Source organism: Aspergillus nomiae (assembly GCF_001204775.2).
Source record: "Aspergillus nomiae NRRL 13137 chromosome Unknown contig00460, whole genome shotgun sequence".
Lineage (NCBI taxonomy): Eukaryota > Fungi > Ascomycota > Eurotiomycetes > Eurotiales > Aspergillaceae > Aspergillus > Aspergillus nomiae.
This window is the reverse complement of record NW_015378515.1, coordinates 2419-24792: the sequence shown is the minus strand read 5'-3', so window position 1 is coordinate 24792 and position 22374 is coordinate 2419. Positions and strand designations below refer to the sequence as shown.

The 22374-nt window shown below is 51.0% G+C and overlaps 9 protein-coding genes across 9 annotated transcripts; 5 read left to right on the top strand and 4 right to left on the bottom strand.

The window, feature by feature from the left end:
• Positions 1-419: 419 nt before the first annotated feature.
• On the top strand, positions 420-2335 carry ANOM_010351 (putative general amidase; the record flags this gene model as incomplete). Its single annotated transcript, XM_015555607.1, has 6 exons — positions 420-734; positions 786-1055; positions 1102-1243; positions 1297-2033; positions 2083-2173; positions 2220-2335. The coding sequence occupies 6 exons, from the start codon at positions 420-422 to the stop codon at positions 2333-2335; spliced, it is 1671 nt and encodes a 556-aa protein (XP_015402272.1).
• A 553-nt stretch (positions 2336-2888) lies between these two features.
• Positions 2889-4109, top strand: ANOM_010350 (uncharacterized protein; the record flags this gene model as incomplete). Its single annotated transcript, XM_015555606.1, has 1 exon — positions 2889-4109. One exon carries the CDS (start codon positions 2889-2891, stop codon positions 4107-4109), a length of 1221 nt encoding a protein of 406 aa, XP_015402271.1.
• Positions 4110-4424: 315 nt separating this feature from the next.
• ANOM_010349 (uncharacterized protein) lies at positions 4425-6243 on the top strand (the record flags this gene model as incomplete). The annotated part of the gene is made up of 6 exons (XM_015555605.1): positions 4425-4482; positions 4539-4603; positions 4651-4722; positions 4794-5768; positions 5831-5935; positions 5995-6243. The coding sequence occupies 6 exons, from the start codon at positions 4425-4427 to the stop codon at positions 6241-6243; spliced, it is 1524 nt and encodes a 507-aa protein (XP_015402267.1).
• Positions 6244-6576: 333 nt separating this feature from the next.
• On the top strand, positions 6577-8136 carry ANOM_010348 (Zn(II)2Cys6 transcription factor domain-containing protein; the record flags this gene model as incomplete). The annotated part of the gene is made up of 3 exons (XM_015555604.1): positions 6577-6640; positions 6693-7357; positions 7408-8136. The coding sequence occupies 3 exons, from the start codon at positions 6577-6579 to the stop codon at positions 8134-8136; spliced, it is 1458 nt and encodes a 485-aa protein (XP_015402268.1).
• Positions 8137-9011: 875 nt separating this feature from the next.
• On the bottom strand, positions 9012-9838 carry ANOM_010347 (uncharacterized protein; the record flags this gene model as incomplete). The annotated part of the gene is made up of 2 exons (XM_015555603.1): positions 9012-9260; positions 9311-9838. The coding sequence occupies 2 exons, from the start codon at positions 9836-9838 to the stop codon at positions 9012-9014; spliced, it is 777 nt and encodes a 258-aa protein (XP_015402273.1).
• Positions 9839-10240: 402 nt separating this feature from the next.
• Positions 10241-11248, bottom strand: ANOM_010346 (short-chain dehydrogenase; the record flags this gene model as incomplete). The annotated part of the gene is made up of 1 exon (XM_015555602.1): positions 10241-11248. One exon carries the CDS (start codon positions 11246-11248, stop codon positions 10241-10243), a length of 1008 nt encoding a protein of 335 aa, XP_015402269.1.
• Positions 11249-14307: 3059 nt separating this feature from the next.
• Positions 14308-15740, top strand: ANOM_010345 (DUF3712 domain-containing protein; the record flags this gene model as incomplete). Its single annotated transcript, XM_015555601.1, has 4 exons — positions 14308-14645; positions 14698-15119; positions 15188-15312; positions 15363-15740. Coding segments are annotated over 4 exons (1254 nt in total), but the record flags the coding sequence as incomplete, so codon positions are not given.
• A 2760-nt stretch (positions 15741-18500) lies between these two features.
• On the bottom strand, positions 18501-19472 carry ANOM_010344 (short-chain dehydrogenase; the record flags this gene model as incomplete). Its single annotated transcript, XM_015555600.1, has 2 exons — positions 18501-19115; positions 19182-19472. The coding sequence occupies 2 exons, from the start codon at positions 19470-19472 to the stop codon at positions 18501-18503; spliced, it is 906 nt and encodes a 301-aa protein (XP_015402266.1).
• Positions 19473-20772: 1300 nt separating this feature from the next.
• ANOM_010343 (cytochrome P450) lies at positions 20773-21810 on the bottom strand (the record flags this gene model as incomplete). Its single annotated transcript, XM_015555599.1, has 2 exons — positions 20773-21120; positions 21172-21810. 2 exons carry the CDS (start codon positions 21808-21810, stop codon positions 20773-20775), a joined length of 987 nt encoding a protein of 328 aa, XP_015402270.1.
• Between the last annotated feature and the right edge of the window lie 564 nt (positions 21811-22374).

The window sequence follows — 22374 nt, the reverse complement described above, 5'->3', positions numbered from 1 at the left end:
AACGGAGATCGGGAAAGATATCAAGCCAACCCTGAAGCATCGCTCTGCTCGACCTCACCTCACCTATTACTTATCCCCTCACTCACCCAGGGAATCGCCGCTGTTGTGTTTTCATGGTGGATACCTGCTTCTCATGTGGGTCTCTCCACAGTGCAATGCGATGGAGCCAACGAGAGTCTTGACCGAGCCGGTGGATTCTCTAACGCCGGGCCTCGGCTAGGTATGCTACACGATGAGACTAAGATTAGGTGATATGGGCAATCCGAACTTCTTCGATTCTCCTGCAATTCATTCGATTTCTTCACGGTGAAAGGTCTACATTCAAGTAGCGACCGAGAAAGATCTACCGCCCAACCAGAAAAGTTTGTGGCTTGAGAAATTGTCTTGCATTGATCCAGGCTACCACCATTGCAGTCAGAATGGGCTCCAACGAAGAGTCCAGCTGGCAACAACGAGTCGAGTGGAAACAACAGGCATGCGCCAACAAAATCCCTGCCGAATGGTGTATTCCAGATGCAGTCATGGCTTCCCTGCAGGCTCCTCTCGCAGACCACAAAAACAACTTGATCCAGAAGAACATTATCCGTGAATCTGGCATCATGACCGAGCACGAGCTGCACATTACGGAAGAGTACACGGTTCCGGAGTTGTTGGCGGCATTAGCCAGCGGAAACCTAAGCTCGGTGGAAGTTACTACGGCGTACTGCAAGCGGGCTGCCATCGCACAGCAACTCGTATATACCCTGGTTTCCTTGGTTGTAGGTCTCAACCGCTAATCGTCGTAGGTTGCCTGTCTTACAGAGACAATATTTACCGAGGCCTATGAGCGAGCGCAGTATCTGGACCAACTTCGCTCTCAAGGACAGGTGGTCGGTCCCCTTCACGGTCTCCCCGTGAGTATCAAGGACAGCTTTCACTATAAAGGAACAGAGGCCACGATCGGCATGGTTTCGTTCCTAGGTGAGGTTTCTACTGGGAATTCACCGCTTGTGGACATTCTCTTGAAACTCGGGGCGGTCATCTATGTGAAGACGAACGTACCGCAGACTATGATGGTGAGATCGCTGAACCCAATGGTTGGATCAAAACTGAGACTTTTAGGCACTCGACTCGCAGAATAATGTCTTCGGGCGTACCTTGAATCCCTGGAATACTACTTTGACGCCTGGAGGATCGAGTGGTGGCGAGGGCGCTTTGGTCGCGCTGCGAGGATCACCATTGGGAGTCGGCACTGATGTCGGCGGTAGGTCTACCCCAGCCATCGAACCTGACTTTCCTTTGTTGACAGGTCTTTAGGCTCCATTCGCGTCCCTGCTCTTTGTTGCGGAACTTATGGCTTCCGACCCAGTGCATCAAGAGTCCCAAACGCAGGCACTCGGGCCTGCTCAACGAGTGGAATGCGCTTTATCCTCTCGTGTGCTGGACCTCTGTCCCTGGACCTTGAAGGTCTAGAAGTCTTCTTTCGCTCGGTTTTCGATATCCAGCCTAGTCTATATGACTCCACTGTCATCGATGTACCCTGGCGAATGGTTACGGTGAAACCTAAATTGAGAATTGGTCTTGTCCCGGAGCATCCAGTGTTTCCGCTACATCCCCCAGTCAAACGGATACTGGCAAAAGCGAAACAACGCCTGGAAGAACACGGTCATGAAATAATTCTTCTCAGTCACGAAGAGTGCCGTATCAAGGAACTTAATGAAGTTGCGTTGGGTATCTTCGGGCTGGATCAGGGCGCCCTCAGCCATGTCATCTCTGCCGGCGAGCCCGTGGTTCCAGCATTACAACACATTGGCGCCCAGATTGCAAAAGTGAAGCAATTCCATAAATCATCCCTACCGGATATGAGTTCGATGGATCGTTTGGCCACGCTGGCCGCTCTGAACACTCGTCGAGCCGAACTCAAGGAGGACTATCGAAACATGTGGACCAAACATAATCTGGATATTTGTCTTGCACCACCGGCGCAAAACACTGCTGTAGCCCATGACTCCTTTGGTCCTGCACCTTATACCATCTTCTTGAACTGTCTTGATGTATGCTGTCTTCACTCTGTTTTTGTTTTGCCAGCTGACATTTGATAAGTATCCGGCGTGTGTCATTCCCTTTGGACAGGTCAACGAGTTGGATGCTACAGAGCCCTTCCAGGTGGGCGACGATCAAATCGCACCAGAATGTAAGTGTCGAGCGATTGATTCTGACCTGACGACTAATATCATTAGATGACTATCACTCAGTCGAAGGGGCCCCATGTGGAATTCAACTTTTTACCACCACAATGCGGGACGAGGAGTGTCTACAGATGTCGAAGCTGATCGATCGGTGTCTGAGGGCGTAAATCGGACGTGGCATGACCTGCCGAACGCTTCGGACCGGCGGAATAGTTGGATGTAGCGAGATAGACATGATACGATTTGAAATATATATCCTGCAACAATCAGCTCAGTACACGTAGAATCATCTCTATTCAACTAAAGTTAGACGGGAATCGGACACATATTGTACAATCCTTGTCTGATCGTCGTAAAAAAAGGAAACGAAACGAAAAGAAAAAAGAATAGAGCTATATAAACGCGATAGGGTAGTATGTCAAAAGTGAACTCGTGTGGACGTGCCAAGCCCGAGTTTGTGAACGTCTCCAACACGATCTCTTCCCGACACTGGAATCTCCTCATCTACACCCACACCAACCAAGAAAGACTGGTTTAGTATCCCTCTCCATGCGCCCATCCGCTTGTGATCGATGCCACACAGTCAGGTCGCGGTGCCTGGTGGGGCCAGGAGAGACATGCTACCGTTGCTATCGCTTGCATTACCCGTGCACATACTTGCGGCGACGCCAGCGACCAGGGCGAAAGCCACGCGTTGCGTCGGGCACAACATCAGCGTCAATGACAGGTCGCAGTGACACCGGTCCCACTTCAAACCTCTCCGTTGTTGCCACACATGGAGATGGGAATCACGAGATGACGAGACCAAGTGTCCCAAGGATCGAGCTTCTGAGTTTGCTGCGCTGGGAAAGTACAGTCTCTCGTGTATCCGAGTATACGGCGGTCGAGATCTGTAAGTTCTTCTCGCTTGGAGAGTCGCTAAGTCGTGAGATGAGCCGGATGATTCGCGCCCGCATCAGGGAGGCCCCGATGCTACTGCTTGATCCTTACGCGGCTGTAACCCGCGTCCTTCTGCGCTCGACGACAAACCAGGCTCCCTGTAGCGACAGCGACTGGTCTCGCTGTGCATCGGCATTACAGACATTGCGTAACGCCCAGATTACCAGCCCCGAGCATGCGGGCAACCTGTTATCCTTGGGGTTGAGTCTGGTGACATTCCACCGCCTCATCTCAAGCATTTCGGGGAGCACCATTTGCAGATTCACACTCTCACTGGTACGCCCGCTCTATTATTCCCAACACTTACCGGAATCGGACATGGGAGAATTGCTCTGTCTGGTCTTCCTTGATGTCACGGAGTCTCTTTTTCGAGCGAGGATCCCCGTTATCGAGTATCGTGTGCGTGATCCATACCTTGTCAACCACCATGCGGGCCTGTGTGGATCTCTCCTACCCCTTCTCTATCGTGCTTGCCTTCTAAGGGTCGCCATCAGGAAGGGATCTGACGTACCTATCCCTCCTGATCAGTTCGATACCCTTCGTGCGGAGATCATTGCATGGGCTCCCAGTGTGTCAGTTACGACCATTGAGCGCTTCTCGGAGCAGGAGATGGTACTCCTTCTTACGCAGGCTAGTCTCCATCGCAATGCGACGCTTCTTATCTTGCACAGGCTACGATTCCCCTTTGGAGAGCGAGATGATGATGCCGAGCTCCTTTCCCGGGCAATCATAAGGGAGATGCAGCATTGTCTAGCGATGGCGAAACAATATCCTCCAAATATATCATTGGTCCTACTTGTGGCTGGAGCTGAGATTCAGGGCTCTTTTGGCCGGGAAAACATCCTTTCGTTATTGCAGAACATCAACGGCGCGAGCTTCTACCCCTTCGTGGCGAATCTTCGGCAATTCCTAACCCGTGTCTGGACCAGCCGAGACGAAGGAACGTTGCAGTATCTGTTCGACCTATTTGATACGGATGATAACCTCAGTATCCCTCTGTGATTGCCACGATAAGGTCGTCTTCTCATTAGGTCAACATTTGATATCGATGTATTAAATGCGTATCGGTATGTATGGGCAGCCCGAAAAGGGTGTAACTTACCAATCCACCGGCTGGTTGCGGCCTGTCATTGGTGCATGACAGCGTCGCCGATGGTACCAACCCGTATGTCTTAACACCCCCGCTCTAGAAGATACGAAAAGACTGAGTGTTCAACTCGCCGGACAATTCAGAGCCCTGCGGTAAATATAAAGCATTGGCTATGCCCGGCTCCTCAACCCATGGTGTATCCAACTGTCAGTTTTACTCTGCCCACAATGTCGAGTCCAGACTTCAATGCTGTGTTTCCGCCAGGGACAATCAAACTTGAAGAACGTATGTGGCCCTTAAAAGCAGGGCCTAGGTGTAGAGCCTCACACTCACTATTTCAGGGCAAGGACTGGTGTCTGAATTTAAACTGAGTCCCACTCCTTCCAGTGATCCTGATGACCCTTTGGTGCGTAAACCCCTGCTCCATGCTTCTGCCGCTAACGAAAGGTGCAGAACTGGTCCCCGTTCAGGAAGGCCGTCAACTTTGGGCTCACTTGCTCATATGTTCTCTTCACCTTTGTCCTCGTGGATATCAATAGCTTGGCCTATCGAGCTACATGTCCGAGCTGGGTTTGACCTACGCGACCTTCAACCAGGCAAGTGGGTCGAATTTTGCCGGACTTGCCATTGGATGCCTGTTGTTTATCCCCTGCGTCCACAAGTTTGGCCGTCGTCCCATTTACTTGCTCAGTGCGATCGTACAGCTTGCTTGTGCTATCTGGTGGGCAAACTTTCACAAGGCCGGGGAACTCATCGGTGTCAGTCTGCTGGCTGGACTCGCTGGCTCCATCAGCGAGGCCGTGGTCATGATCACTATTGTCGACCTCTTCTTTGTCCATCAACATGCTCGTATGAATGGCATCTTTCTGTTTATGCAGAGCCTGGCGTCCACAGGGGGCCCGATTGCTGCTGGGTATATTATTGAGTCGATGGGGTGGCGATGGATGTGGTGGATGATCTGCATCTTCCTTGCCGTCAACTTAACCCTCGTACTGCTCTTCTTCGAGGAGTCAAAATACATCCCCCTCGTGGTCGGTCATTCCGAGTCCACTGATAATAACCAAGAGGGTGCACCGAAATATGATGTTGACCAGAAGACTGGGGAACCGCGTACCCTCCGAGTAACTACTCGTTCAACGGCAGATACCCGTCGCAGACGCAAGTCGATTCGACAACGCCTGGCCTTCGTCACCCGCACAGACATACCAGTAGCCCAGCACTTCTACCAGCCGCTGCTCATTCTCTTCTCCTTCCCCGCTGTCACCTACACGGCCATCACATACGGCACGATCCTGGCCTGGTTTTCGGCCAATGCTTCGTCAGGCTCTTACTTCCTTTTGGACGAACCTTATCAATTCAGCCCGTCTGCAATTGGCCTATTCCACCTAGGGGGGTTTTTGGGCACCTTCATCGCGACGCTGATCGTTCCAGCTCTGAACGACAGGCTCATTGTCCGAGCGGCCAAGCAGAATGGTGGAATCTTCGAGCCCGAAATGCGTCTTTGGATGAGCATTCCAGGGGCTCTCTTGAACTGCGCCGGCTTGCTAATTTATGGTATTGGACTAGGAAAAGTAACATACTTGTCTCCTCTACCACAACCTATCTCCCCTTGGAAGGCTAACAATCAGCATAGGGTCTGCATTGGGCTCTGCTCGCCGTGGGTCAAGGAATATATGGTTTCGGGTTTATTACCACAGCTGATGTGGCCCTGACATATCTTACTGACTGCTATCCTGATGTGAGTCCACCACGAATATATAGAAGTATATAGAACTGTCAGGCTCATGAACCGTGCAGATTCTTGGTGATGCGTTGATTGCTATTGTTTTCATCCGGAATGGGTTTGCAATGGTGGTTCGCTTTGCCTTCACCCCTTGGATCACCGGTATGGGAATCGAGAATACATTCATTCTCATCAGCATGCTGGCCCTGGTCACCGTGACATTGCCGATTCTCTTGATGGTCTATGGGAAGAGAGCCCGGGCAAGCACGGCCGAGAAGTACCGAAAATATGCCGCGCGGCAGCCAGTTCATCGGCAGAAATAAGGCTGTTATCAGGGCGTATTTTGACCCCACATGTACGCAAGCTGAGGCGTAATCCATTTCCTAGATCAAGACCGGGATGAGGTCAAAAATAGCACACGCAGGGGGATGAAGCAGACTCTAGTTTACTTTACCATACCAGAATGATCTCAGTCTCCACTGGTGTTTTATTTCGTGGTATATTCACGTCGTAGAAATCCCCATAGGACTCGGAGAGGTCAACAAGGCTCTTCCAACTAAGCGATAGGATTCTGTTCACACTAAATCCCCCGCACCGACACCAACTCCACTACCGTCCCTGACGAGCGCAGATGGGTAACCACAAACACTATCATCATGGTCGGAATCCCTGGAAGAAGCAAAGGTTGCAAGACCTGTCGGAAACGACGTGTTAAATGCGGTTGGATTTCCCCTGCGAGGTGTGACAGCATGTCCCACTAACGACATCCAAGATGAGGCCAAGCCGCACTGCGATCGGTGCACCAAAGGAGGCTACCGATGCGACGGCTACGTCGCATTTGCTGAATTTCACGACGAGACCAAGCGATTCCCCCAGAATCGGACCAAGGCTGAGGCCTCCCTGGCCCGGTCGAGATTCTTGATCCATGAAGAAAAGAGCAGATCCCCATGGATCATTACCCCGACCAGGGACGAAGACAACATCTTCACGACACATCTCGTGCACAAGATATTCAATCAGCACGACGCCGAAGCAATTCACCTGGCCTCGACCATCTCGTTCCACCTGAGCCAACCAGACGTCAACACGGCGAGCGACAAAGCTCTAGTCCTATCCAAAACATCGCTCCGCGCGCTCTCGACAGCGTATTTTGGCCAAGTCCACAACCACCCTGATCTCCTCCACAGGGGATCAAGATGGTATTCCGACGCGTTGAAAGAGTTGCAACTGCAACTCTACCATCCTGAACATGCTCTCCGCGAAGACTTGCTCGTGGTGATTATCTATCTCGCCATGTATGAGTCCATTGCGTTTACCGTCCCCAACGCCTGGATGCAGCATTACAAGGGCCTGGCGCGATTGACTGCCTTCCGCGGGCCCGGGAGGCATACGCATGGGGTGGGGTTTGCGTTGTACCCAACGCTGAGGCAGAATATTGTAGGTTGTCCGTACATTCCGTGGTCTTGGAATGACTGACGGTTAGGTAGGCGATAGCGCATATTGCAAGTCGCAAACGATGTTTTCTGGAAGAGCCACAATGGAAGACCATTCCGTGGGCTGAGAAGCCAGAGTCCAAGACATTGATAGATTGTCTCCATGATATCATGTGCGATGCGCCCGGTCTGCTGGAGGCTGTCGATGCTTTCCTGGTCGGAGGGGATGAGACGGCAAGAATCGGACTGTGTCGGAAAGCTCTGTCCATGCTGGAGGAGTTGTACGTCTGGCGATGGAAATGGGAGGAGACATTTCCTGGCGCCTCTTATCTTGTTTCTGCGGATCGGAACGTGCAAGGATCTCCGCTGCCATCGACATCTGCGCCTCGCCCATTCGAAACAGTCCTCTGGTTTCATGATTTCTCCCGCGCGCAAGAGCTGTGTATGTATGACTCCACGCTGCTCTTGGTGCTGAAGATGTACCAGTTTCTGGCTTGCCATCCAGAGCCGACTGGGAAAGAAAGTACCAGTGATCCTCTACTTCCCGCCCAAGGGACGCGACGGGATATTGCGATTGAGATCCTCCGGATGGTCGATTATCATCTCGACTGTATCCAGGGCAGTGTGGGGGCATTGATGCTCATTTTTCCGTTGAACGTGGCACGACGGAATTTAGAGTCGGATTCGGAGATTGCTTGGTTAGATCACGTCATGGCACAGATTGCGGACACGCATGGGTTTGAGATGGGTCGGGCTCATAATGTACAGTATAAAACTGAATGAGTCTTCTTCAGTTCTCGGGGTAGCAGTCTCTGGTCCTGCAATACGAGGAGGTTACATCGCCAAGCATTCAATACGCTTCAACCCATCGATGATGTTTTGAAGACTGTGAACTAGTACAGATTTATGGAAAATATCATGCTGGTTGACCAGGGCTGGCCATCGTGACAGGGTTATTACGGACTAAATGAATCATTGTAGCAGCTACAGGTGCAGAAACTAGGGATTATCTACTAGATGCCATTCCAGGCACCGAAACCCTCTTCGCAGTAACCGAGCTACAGCATTAAGTCCCTCCAGGTCGAAACTTGCAGAGACCTTATGAAATCTAGGGAATGAGGCTGGGGCTCAAGAGGAAACGTCTTTACCGCCGTTCACTGGATTTCCTCCACCGCGGTCGCTTCGTTGGCATCGTTGGATGTGCCTGCACGACTATGTTCACCCTGCTTTCTTCTCATCGGCCCCCAGATTCACATCGTCGGACACTCAGGCCACGCATAATCCGTCAAACACGAAGCAGGGCATCGTAATTCTCCTCACCCAAGAGATTCCAGCCGGACGGTGGAGTGCTCAAGGGAGCCACCTGCTGCGACCCGGCGCATTCCGCAGCAGATCGAGGCGTTCCCGAGGCTCTCCACAACAAAGCAGTGCTGCACGAAAGAATTGGAGTCGATAGCGTCATTCATTACAATCATGTCTTCTATCACCATGGCCCGGCAGCCCTTGAATACATTGTTGCCCCCATGTGCTTGGTCATTTATAAAATGCAATGTAGATCCATACAATCCTGTAGTGTTACCAAATTTGCTCGCGAAAGGCGACCGATATCATTGTCGTGACCCTGCATTTGCTGTACGAGAAACGCTCGATCCATCACTCTATTTCACCTCCGCATAGACGTCCAACGCATCATGCAAGCGCCCAAACAGACCCCCATGCCAACTGGCCACCTCCTCCCATTCACTGTCCGGGAGGGTGACGTGCATCATCCGCAGCCAGGCACCGACGATCAAGTCTGCATAGCTCGCCCGGGTGCCGAGCAGAAATGGCCCACTGGTGTCCCTCGAGAATATCGGAACCAGCCCCCCTAGCATATCCCGGAACGAATCCTTGATCTTGTCTCGCGCCTCGCCCACCAACAACAAGTCCTCCCAGCAGGTCACCCCGCGCGCCGGACAAATTCCTCCTTACTGGCCTCGGCGGTAGCGGGATCGAACGGAAAGCCCTGGAGTCCAAGCTGTACATGTGCTGTGAAGGCCGCGTCGACGTTCATGTTGAACTTGGCGTATTCCGGGAATTCAGTGTCGTCACACTCCGACAGCGGGATCAGGATCGCAGGATGGGTGAAGGCATAGTCGATCTTCTGAGGGGGAAAGAGGTCGCCGGCGCCGGAGTCCGGATAGGTCTTCTGGAGGTACACGGCGATATCGAAGGAGTCGCCAACCAACGACTCCGTGGCGGGATCCTCGAGGATCGGCAGCGTGAAGAAGTCGGTACCATCGGCAAATTTGCGACAGGCGGGTACTTTCAGACCACTGCGGACTTTGGGAATGTCGGGCATTGGCACCCATGTGGTTGCATACGGGCGACTCTTGAAGTTCAGGGCCAGACGCGCTTTCCAGGGGTTTGGCGCGAAGCAGGTTTTCTCCACGGGGGGACGCGGGGCAATGTCATAGAAGACGATCGGATCGGAGGTCGTCGGCATGGTGAATGATGTGTTCTCGGATCGGCTGGATATGGTGTCTTTGCAGAGGAAAATGGCGTCGTGGTCAGAGGTTCGTTCCCAGCTGGACGTGGGGCAGATACGAAGCTGACTTTGAGGTGGGCGATTTTATTTACGGAATATGCCGAACGGCCTGCGCCACATCGTCTCCACTGCTTCTACACCAATTGATGTCATGAATCTGAGATCCCCAATATCTCTTCGGTGGAGGAACGATGATCAGACCGGTGATCTTTTCGATAGACTTGCCCAGGATGACTTGAATAGTAGGGGTTGCAACCATTAAATGACACGCTATGGGTTCGTCTAGTTCAGAATGCCATGGCCCACTCATGTATTCTAGAGGGAGCCTTGCCTGGCCTCCTGCCTACCATGGCTCGATCTTCACCGAAACTCCTGCGTCACCTTCTCGGCCCATGCCTCGAATTGCTGTGCATACCCCCCGGCCATCGCCTCCAGTAGATCCGCCCTCGGATTCGGATGCCACTGTCCAAAAGGAATCACATAACGCCCCCCGTCACGCACCGTAATATCCTCACTACAGCCGGCCCACAGTAAGGTATGCGCTCCATCCTCCACAGTCGCGAAGAAGGGCATGGTCAACCAGATCGCGATCTGCGGTGCATTATCGTAGATGCCCGTGCGGACGGTGGCCGGGTTCGCGGTGATACTCACGACACGCTTCGCCGAAGCCAGACTGTCACTTGCCCCCACCGACGCCGAGGTGAATCGCTTTGCAAAGCGATCGGCAAGGAACCAGTTGCCGGTTTTGCTGATGGTGTAATTTCGAATCGCATCCTCACTAGGATTCTCAAGTTCCTCGGGCGGAACTCCTTCCGACGGTGCCGAGGTGTCGACAAGCAAGCTGCTGGACCAAATCACCCGCACACTGTTGGGTACGGTATCTGGTGCGGCTGCCGTACAGACTAAAATATCCGACAGCAGCGAAGTCAGCAAATACGGGGCCACACAATTGGTGCCCATGTGCGGCTCCAGTCCCTGGGCCGTGCGCTGCGACAGTGGCACGCAAGCAACCCCGGCGTTGTTGTGGAGCACATCGAGGCGTGATTCCTGCGATAGAAAGGCAGTGACAAAGGGTTGGATGGTACGGAGGTCGGAGAGATCGATGGCAAGGAACTTGATCACCCCAGGAGCTTGCGAAGTGCTGGTAGTGGTGATGGCTTGAATGGCCGCATGCGCTTTGGTCTCATTGCGGGCTGCCATGTAAACCGTGGCTCCAGCGTCATAGTAAATCCGTGTGAGCGCCAGGCCAATACCTGCAGTGCTACCGGTGATGATCACCACGCGGCCCACTTGGGACGGAAGAGTGGCTGAAGTCAGAGCAGCTTGAGCAGGGAAGATCTGTGGCCAGATTCGTTTGCAATACTCCATGGTGGTGAAAATATATTGGGCGTGGGAACAAGATTCACGAAGGTCGGAATGAGAGCTGGAGCGTGAGATAAAGAGCGAGGAAGAAAGATTCTCTTTGTTTGCACTGGCTGGGGTGGAATTGGCCGCTATTTAATCGACCTAGACAATGCCAATCCCTGCCTGACCCTAGTCTAGTGGATGCTATATCCCCTGGTGCTATCAACCATGGAGGCCTTGTAATATTCCCGCGGTCGGCTCGTAATCATCTCACCAAGAACGCTCTGGGTCTTTGCGCGGATTCACGTCTAACCTGCGAGTGGTCACTTGTAACTCCCACACATCCATCCCATAGCCTGATAATGACCTGGCTGACTCCGTACACTGTGTCAGGTCCAGTACGTCACTGCATGATCGACGCCCATAGGATACTATGAAACAAGGCCTCGTTGGACGGAATCCAGGGGTCCAGGTCAAATCGTTTGGTGATCGAATTATGCTCAATGGCATATCAAACATCGTCAATCAATCTAACCTCGACAGCAGCGGCAGGAAGAGTTCAATTTCCCTGTGCAGCTAGTTGGCACCTAACGCGCCAGACCCGAATACAGTTTACTCGACACGTGGCAATTCAGCCTTGCAACTATTACCTAAATTCAAGACCCGCCCGCATGTGTTCAACTCCCTAGCACAGCCGCAACTTCATCAGTTGTTGATAAGTGGTGAACGCCTTAGAACCTTGCGTCGCGTCGTGACATCAAAAGGTACAATGTCTCAGAAGTTCCTTTTGCAGCTAGATTAATCAGTTGGCCCAGACCACGCAGGTAGTCCCCGACATGCCAATCAGAGAGATGCACGAACGAGTTTTACCGGATCGTCGTGGCGGGACTGCCCAGACAGGCTGACTCTTCTGGCATAGCCTCACTGCTCTCCTTGAAATTTAGCTTATACATTGCAACTGGCATTCCCTCCATATACCTTTGCCATACCTTCGCTGGTCCGAAACAAAGTCCAGACCAGCAAGCCTAGATAGCGTGGTCATCAACAATCTTGGGGATCCAACTCACCGGGAAACAGTGACTTATTATATTGTCCCAGTCATAGTGCAGCAGACACCCCTGTCCCTTATGCATAGAGTCATGAATTTGGAGTCACTCCGCCCAGCCACTCTTGTTCTGATCAAGTATAAGGTTCTGGTCTCCCAGAGACCGCGCCGCATTGAGACCACAATTGGTAGGATGTTGAATCATACTACGATGGAATGCGGAACGTGCAACACAAGGGATACAACTGAGTGAAGATGGAGCGTGATGTCCCTACTGCTACCGGCGGAGAGCTTCTCTCTGTCCTGAATCCACAAGTCCTGTAGGATCTAATGGCGTGGGAAAATCAGGTGTGAGAACTGGCCAGGATGGACACAGCTAACATACAAATGGGCAGTTATCGCCAGCCACAGACGATGGAAATGTCTGGTCAAATCGGACTAACTACCGTAAGTAGAATTAGAACTCGGTTGGCGCATGAGTTACCGGCCAAGCTAATTAACCTCTGCACGCTACCTCAAGATTGTTCCTATCCTCGGTCGAATGGAAGGGAAATATGTCAGTCCTTTTCGTCCACAACCAATGTCGCCAAACAACTTTGCATGAGCATCTCCTAACCGATGGGTATTTCCCACCCCCTTAACATGCTATTAGCGTGCCTTCTCCAAGCACCATTTTAGCAACCCGGACTCTAGTTCTTGATCATATACCGAGACGCAGATACCACGGAGCCCAATGCTTGTATGAATGTCAGGTCCACGACAGCCCTATAGCCTCATCGGTCAGGTCCATAGTAAGGTGCGATCAAGGATAGCGAGGGCTACCCGCCCAGACTCCAGGGCTATGCAAGCGGCATTCGATGAACGTTGCAGTATGGCCGATAATGCTCTTAGAGTAACTATTTCAAGTTCGGCCTTCTCAGACTAGTATGCCCCTAGTTCGTAGCTCTTGGCACTCGCGTGCTCTGGAAGGCCAGACGGAGAACAGGCCATGACTCCAGCTTGGTCAGGACATGAACTCCTCCGTAGAACTGTTCGATTTCAGAATCTCAATTGGTACGAAGGGTATTTGGGGGTATTTATCTTGTTATGCTAAGTGAACGAGGCCTTCAGAAGCACGGTAAGCCATTATATCCACTTCACCATAGTTTTAAGTTAGGTTGTACATATGCTGATGCCCTAAATAGGTGTTGAACGTCCTTAACCTTTGCGTATACTTCGTTGATTAGTTGTATTAGTCAATTATATCAAGAAAAAGCCGAAACGGAAATGAAAGACAAAAGGGTTTCTGAAAATAAATGCCTATCATTCTGACTCGTGGCTTCTCTGTGCCAAACTCAAACTCCGCCACAAAATATGTATTTGGACGATATATTGCTGGGATGCCAGAGCCACTATCCTATTGATATTCAACCAGCTGTGGTGTTTGTATCCTCTAACAAAGAGGAAATGCCAGGAATGACAGCAAAAATAACAGATGGTCTTCGGCAGGATTTCGATACGAGATGGCCTCGTGGGAAAGCCTATCCGCTTCTTATTTCTGACGGCCTTCCTTACGTTACAGTATACAAGGAGAAGCAAGATTACTGGGATGCTATATTGCAGAGGGCCGATTCCCACAACCCTCATTCCGATGGAAATGCGCCAGAAAGTCCTGGTATATCCTAACCTTCCTCGACCTTGAGACATTGGCTCTGTTGCCGCTCTTAATAAACCTGAGCGCACTTGAATCGAAAAGTCTTTGCATAGGAAGGAACATGATGTTGAGCTGCTCAAGTGGATCTCAATCTCGGGAAGGGACTCGCAATGCCTACCGTTTCTGTACAGCTCATGTCGATCACTACGGAGCAATAAATAACCCGGAGTGGACCGACTGCCCATTGCGGATCCCTAGTTATGTTTTTCTGGATTGATGGAGCCATCTCAGGGCAATTTCTTGATTATTTATCATCTGACGCAATACCCTTGTTGCCTTCGAGGGTGGGAAGGTGGGAACCAGAATTAATATCACATGCATGGCTTATTATGAAATACCCTAGTCGAATTAATTCTGTGGATCCTGGAGGAGTCCAGCGATGCTACTTTGTATATATACGTTGACGACCATGCTTCCCAATGCCTTCCACAAACCACCTCCCAAAGCAAAGCCATGGCTGAGAGACCATCCTATCTTACCACCAAAGCTGGAAAATATGCCCTCGGGGCAAATCGTGGACCTCTGGCCAAAGAGGATATAGTTGAATCCCAGATCGCACATGTAGAGTTGGCAGATAGCAGCTCGCTGAAGGGCAGAGGGAAGGTGCGCCAGCACTGGACCCGGTTTTGGTGCTGTTATTTGGTCAGTGCCATTATTTTCCTGGCTATTTTTCTTCCACTCTTGTACGTCTCTCAGCCATATCTCCAGCCCTCAACTCATAGCTGATACATCCAGTTTCACCGTCATCATCCAAGCAATCTCCCAGCGAGTGATCGACAATGCATCGCTCGTCCTAGTGGAAGCTAAGATCATGCAACCCCGACCAGAGTCTGTTCTGCTCAGTATCCAAACCGCACTCAAGCTTCCCGTCAACGTCCCCGTACGCCTTGACCCAAATGTTCTCCACCTATTCAATAACGATGAACCGGGAAATAGCACGTATTTGAAAGTATACAACGATGCTCTAGAAATCCAGGGAACCGCAAGTATTGGGGTTCAGAACCAGCCAAGTCCAGTGAACCCAGGGCCATGGAAACACTACGTTCGCAGCGTGGTCTTCGAGCCACATGCTCCGTTATCTGCGTTTGGAAACACCAACATATACTTGGGAAAACTGAAGAGTCATATTTCGTTGAAGAAGGACCTCCCTCAAAACAGTAAGTGTTAATCCTGGAGATACAAAGAGGAAAATGGGACATCATATCAATATGAACTAATAATGTAGCTCTCAATTCTTTCGCTGGATTTTCGATCGACCACCCGAAAATGCTTTTTCCGCCGCGAGATGACGGGGTGAATCTAGTTGCAAATGCGATATTGCCAAATCCATCGGTCATGACCATAGAGATTGTATGTATCGACTACTCTACGCTGTCGAATAGAGGCTGACCAAGAAATAGGGTAATATAACCATGGACTTGAAAAGCAAAGATCTGATAGTAGGGAATGCGACTATCAACAACTTGACGTTACGACCCGGAAACCACTCGACACCACTCGAGGGGGTGGTAGATATGCACACAATCATAGAGAATCTTCTGCCTCTCGTGCAGGCGCAAGGAAGCTCTTTGCGGAATGGGTATCTCAGCCTCGATGCTGTCACACGAGAAGTGGAATACGATGGCGTCGTGATCCCATATTACACCGAAGCCATGCGTGATTTGGTCCTGTCGGCGAAGGTGCCAGTCAATGACCTAGTGATCAACTCAATACAAGGGATACTTCACAATAACAGTTCCGATCTCCAATCTATACTCTCTGATACTGGGGATCGGAAGGTGAGGAAATGAGACATACATTCGTATTTACCTTGATTGATGATATGAGACCACGTGAGACCCGATTTCAGATAGTGTTAATAGGATAATATATGATAATCTTCTATGGTATTGTACCGGAAACCTTGATCGATTTAATTTCGCTCCTTTCATGATATGAAAGCTAAATATTCAAGTGGGTGTCCACTGGGTTCATGATCTACTACCAAGTAGTATGATTACTACCATACGTTTATATATCTAGCCAGAAAGTATGCCGCTAAGATAACTTGTAGGAATCAAGGTATATTTCCTTGCTATTAAGCCCAGCGTCCCAAAAAGCCGAATTCTAGAGTACTGATATGACTTAAGGAAATTCAACGGATCTCGTTCAACCTCCGAAGCCTTCGAAGCTTTGCGGTGATATTGCCGGGTATTGCGTCCTGCCCCCTAAGAGGTAAGCCAAATCTAATCTCGAAGCGGTATAATGTACGCTATACGGTCGGCCTACTGAGAGCAGACGGCTTTTTCTCTGAATCGATCAATGCCCACTGTAAGACCAAGCGAATCAATGTCAGATTGCCAAAGCTATGATTACTAGGATTTGGTAAAAGTAGTCGGGCTTGATACCTACCTAGTGCGATAAAACCAGGTCGCGCTGTGGAAATGCGCCCAACGCGACGCGATGTGTAGCTATACCTGCCTTGAGTGGTCGTATATTGTGGCCAAAGCGTCTGGCAAACGGAGGCCGAGCCCGGCTTTAATCTTGAGCAATGGTCTGCCTGCCCAAGTAATACGCGTCCTATCTACTCCGTAGCGAGCATCGAACTGCACAATCTCGAGCTCATTGTGCAGTGGTGCAACCACACACACCAGGCACCCTCCTGGAATGACTTGTTCTCATGTATTTGGAGATTGCCATTTCTAATGCACAATATCCTCGCATTATCAGCGCTACACTCCGCCTTCTCCAGCACATATTCCGAACGGACGACATATCTAGAGTTAGTGCAGACTCACCATTCCTAGATTGTTGAAGGCTTATCTCAACTCGAACATCTCTATGAATCTAATGCTGACGCTGCTTATGTACTCTCGAATATTATCATTATTTTTACCTTTTCCCTTCCCATTGTACCCAGCCGAGGAGCACTTGTGATCCCATCAAAGAGTTTCTCAAAATCGTTCCCATCAGCAAAAGCTTGACGATGGTGTTGATGCAGGTTCATCATTGTGTACAGGATGGGCATCTAGCGGCCCTTATTACAATGCCAGAGCCTTTGGATTCAATAGCCACCCACCATGGGAAACTCGATGAGCAGATCATTGCTCCTCTGGAGTATCTTAGTCAATCCCATTCTCACAATGCTGGAGACCCACATTCAAACATGTACATTCAGGCGATGCAAGCGCTTCAGCTGTCTTTTGAGAGCATAGAGCTTCACCCAAGCATCAGCGTTAGTACTGCAGCCTCTCAGTTCATCTCCCGCCTGGCATTTTCAGCTTGATTGAAAAGCTTGACCCATTTGCCTTTGTGATTCTTGCGAGCTGGCTATGGGGTGATCATCCACAATTTGAGCGCACACTGGTGGATGGACGATAGGGGACGTAGACTAGTGCACAAGGTCCAGTCTCTTATTGATGGGCACTGGCTGTAGGATACTCTACGAATATGACCTTGCTTCAGCTTGGCCCTTCTAGCATACACATGGCATGCATCGTTGGTATTATTGTTTTGGTTTGGTCTTGGTGTCCTAGCGCTGCCTTGTATACAAACAGTCGTCATCCTTCCGATGGTATATTGTATTCAGATTGTTTTTATAACCTTTTCATCTCTTTCATGTCCCTTGTGCCATTTCCTCCCTGCGTGACTCAGCTAGACCAGGTGTCAGTACCGCAATTGATACCATCGGAGAGTCATCTACCTGCGCGTATCCGATGGGATTTAAACTCCCCCGTGCAACTCAAGTGACCCGCAAAATACGACCTCTGAAAGGATTTCATGTACAGCCGCTGGTCGCGGGTGAAGTCATAGACTGGGCGCAGAGTATCGTCTATGCTGAAGTGGGAGGAAATGCCTGCTGTCAACTCCCTGACAACATGGCAAGCAACAATAACAATGGCCATGATTACGACGTTTCTGAGCATGTTTTCGTCTCATGTGAGGTCTGATGATCACTAATTCCTGTCCGGATGATACTAAAGATCCCTATATGACAAGCAATGTGTGTTTGACAGAATGACCAAAATTGGGTTGCGCATGGGAATTATAAAGTGACTATACTTCCATGACAGCTTTTGCAAGAACCTAGGCTGAATTGCCTTGTGGGTTCCGAGAGCCCACGGCCCCTTGTCCTGGCACACTAATTCTGCGTGTGGAGATTGGACCGTCAGACCGTACACTATGCCGCAGACAGGAATACAAAATATGTTGGCTAGAGGATTCCGTCCGGCAGCTGGTATGCCCGGAAAGTGGGTTCTTCCGGCCGCTAAGCGGTCCCACAATGAATAGGCTTTCTGAGCTTAGATAGTTTAGATAGGAGGAATAAGATGAAGAAGGCTAAAAGCATGTTCCCGATCTGGGCCCGTTGACAAAATATACTGCAGTTCACTCAGTGACATACCATCAGGCATCATGATCCTAAAATAACTTTACGAGAACATTTGGCAAAAGCTGATTGTATATAAATGTTCCTGACGGCCTAGGAATGTTGTCTTTGATAGAAACATGGACTCAGGGCCACTGAGTGATACCATAACGATAGCTTGCTGTTACAATTATCATAAATAGTCCCGAGTGCGCTCCATACACCACTCCCAGAACTCTCGGGCACGACCGGTGCCGCCTTCGTCTTCCTGGGCCAAGTGCTTGGCAAGCCCCGGTGCTACACCAGGATGGATTCTCCCCCAAGGGATCACATACTCGCCATTGTGTACCGCCTGGTTCAGCTCCTCGGAGAAGGCGGCGTACAGTACGGTATTCGCGGCCACCGCAGGGCTGTGCAGCAAAGGCCACGAGAGAAGCTTCATCCACCGTGCGTTCCGTAGCAGGTTCGTATTGGCCGCGCCGGGATTCTGGGCCACGCTGGCCAACCCCGTACCTCCGTACCGACGGGCGAACTCCACGCTCAGGAACCAGTTACCGAGTTTGGAGGTCACATAATTCCGCACCGCGTCGCGTGGGGGATCGCGCAGCTCGGAGAGAAGGATGCCCTCTGGGGGCGCCGAGAGTTCCGCCACCTGGCTACTGGTCCAGATGACACGGGGCGCAGGAGAACGAACAGAAACTGCAGCGGAGAGAAAGGGTAAAAGAAGCTGAGTCAGGAGGAATGGACCTAGGCAGTTGGTGGCGATTTGCAGCTCGATGCCTTGCGCGGAGACGCTGCCCAGAGGAGGCTAAGAGACACCCGCGTTATTGACTAAGAGATCTAGCTTGCTTTCCCTGGCAGCAAAGGCGGCGACGGTCGATTTGATGGTCGTGAGATCATCCAGATGTAGCGAAAGATAATGCAGGTGGCCCGCGGTGGTCGTGATCGTGGTTGCTTGAATGGACTGAATGGCTTCCTGGGCGTGGATTTCAGACCGGCCAGCGAGATAGATGGTGGCCCCTTTTTGGTAGAGCACCCGCACCAGCTCCTGTCCGATCCCTGACGCTGCGCCGGTTACGATGATGACTTTCCCTTGCTGTGAGGGGACATCAGATATGGTGAATGTCGGGCGTGGAGGAAAGAATTGTGAAAACTGGGCACCCATTATCCACTACTGGCCAAATCTGCCATGGAAATAGTAGGAGGAAGATGAGGAGTCACCGTCATAGGGAGGGGCGAGTTCATTTGCATAGGATTAGCTCAAGGCCTTCGAGTAGGCATCTCGGAACTGTGGCCTGCATGAAACAATACTGCAGTCCTGGTCCGCTGTGGTACTCGCAGATGGGACCAACGACGCGGTCCAACCCCTTGGATATGCAGCGTGCGTTTGGTCTGTCGATGTCCAGCTCGGTGTACTCGAAGTGTGATGCCATTTGCCAGACCGTGATCGTAGTAGCTATGTGGGTGGACCGGATAAGAGAACTGGATCCAACCTGACGGCAGGTGAAAGGGAATGGGCGAATTGGCTTCCGTGAAGCCAGTGATCCACTGTATGCCATCAAACAAAGAAGTTACCCAGTTGTACTACACCAGAGGCATTGTTCACGCCCATTAACCTTATACACTCGGATCACAAGGTGCCGGAGTATTCACCTAGCCCACCGCGCTCAGGACTAATGGCGTATGAACCCCTGACAGGGAAGCAAACCTATAAACGTCCGCTGAAAACTCTCCAACAGAGGAGGGGAGTAACAAACCTAGCCTCACTAGGCGTCAGTGTTCCTTAATATGAGAACTACACAAGTGCGCCCTGTCAACAGTGTCTAGACTAAGCTATCCATTCATTACAGTAACCCCAAGGGCTGGGCCTACTGTGAGACCTCGGCCAATCATTTGATTACGGTGTGTGCACGGGGACCCTGTACGAGCCTGAAGGTAAGCACTAGGCATGCCCAAGAAGCCCCTGGAGACAGGGGCTGCAGCCTGTGGACGGCTTCTTTCCAGTCGATCATTGGCGGCAACAATACCCGGCGGGGAACCGCTCCTGTTGGTCCAACCGCTTCTGTCCTCTATACGGGGTAATACCTCCCTCGTGAGGTATCTGTACTTATATTGGTACATTACTACGACCCTATATAGCTTCAGGGTCACTGTGATTCGAGAGGCAAAGACCACCACGGTTCTAGAGGATTACGTGGCTGCAGCCATTGGTAGTTATTGAGTATCGCAGCCAAATATGACATTGTAGAGGTTTACCCCTCGTCAAGTCCGAATTGGTCCAACATGGTGCTATTAGAGTAAGTCAAGTATCATAAGTAATCGTAATCAGACATAGGCTGAACTACACACCGTGGATGGACAAACGAGACTAGGAACGACTAAGGTCCGATCATCCGAGCCGTCAGTGAGCCGAACCAAGCTCAGACGTCAGGGGCTTCGACCAGACTAAAGCAGTAGTGGCAACACTAATCATGCTGGGCCAGTCGCACTCGAACCTCCAATGGCCGCTTCTCGACCAACAAAAATGTGCGCAAATCCTCCCATTGCAACTGTTTCCCGTCAATAGCCTCAAAGTCAAAGTTTATGAGTAGCTTAGCTAGGATTAGCCTCATTTCTGCCCATGCGAGGTGCTGGCCCAGGCAAGACCGTGGCCCGATACTGAACAGCTTTACAGCCCAGCGGTCGTCGTGGTAATAGGGCGAGTTTGGGTTGACCGAGGCATCCAATAGCCATCGCTCGGGGATGAAAGACGCGGAGGCATAGAAACGAGAGGGGTCCCGGTTGAGGGTGTAGGCTTGGAGAGAAACAGATGTCTGTGGTGTGACTTAGTTCTTCATTCGAGGCTTGAATGGAAATGATTTCACAAACCCCTCCCGGCAACCAGGTCCCACCACGATGCTCCCTCCAGGTGGTACCTGGCGGGGAAGCATCCATGGCACTGGAGGACAAAGTCGTAGCCCTTCTTGAATGACCGCGGTGAGATACGTAAGATCCGAGGCCGCCGACAGGCTAATCTCCGGATCGGACTTGAGCCCCTGACGGATATCCCGGACAAGACGTCCCATCGTTTCGGGCTGATTTACCAAATAGGCCAAAATACCTGTTAGAACAGTAGCAGTGGTCTCACTGCTGGTTGTGGTCAGAATCATGAAGGTCGAGTCAAGCTCCTCGCGCGGAAATGCCACATGACCACTTTCGTCCACAAGATGAGACATGATGTCTGATCTCTGGAGTTCCCAGTGAAGACGCCGGTCGACCTTGTCCACAATGTGCTGGTAATGACGTTTACCCGTTTCCTCCAAGGACCGTGGAATACATTTCATCAACAGTGACTCCACCAGGGTGTAATACCACGCAGCTGCAACGAATGAGGCAGCTTTGACACTACTAAATAATAGAGCGATCCACGGATGGTACTGGGAGTGCTGAAGGCAATCAAACGACTCACCACAGCCCAGATCACCAAATATATCGAACGTAGTGAAATTGAACCAGGGAGTCATGTTAATCTCCACCCCGCCCTTCCTACCTGCTTCCACCTGCTCCCGGATCCGGTGTACAAGGAGGGACACATATTATTAATCACCTCTTCCTGCGTCCGCAGAGCACGCGGCGTAAAGGCTGGCGCTAGTAATTTGCGCATACGGGCATGTTTGCCTGGGTTAATGGCACTCAACAGGGAATCAGCTTGACCAGGCTGCCTGCCCCACCATATTGGGTCTTTAAGAAATTGTTGATCATCAGGTCGGCTCACGTAGATCTCGGTCCAAGCGTCAGCACTGGCAAAGCTGACCTCGTTGGGGCCGTACGCACAACGGTGCCGTACTTGCGATGCATTTTCCCAAAGTCATGAACGATTGCGCCCCGAAGGAGCGCCCATACGAATGGAAGGCGTGTGGCCGACCAGTGAGTTGGCCCCGGCACATGGCTGAGTGAGCTAAAAAAAACATTGGAAATAATGCGGCTAATAGGATACTGATCAGAAGATATCAGCAATGAAGCCAAGACAATAAACAGTAAGAAAGAAAGTGTATACAATCAGTAGCAGTGCAATAGCTATACCCAGT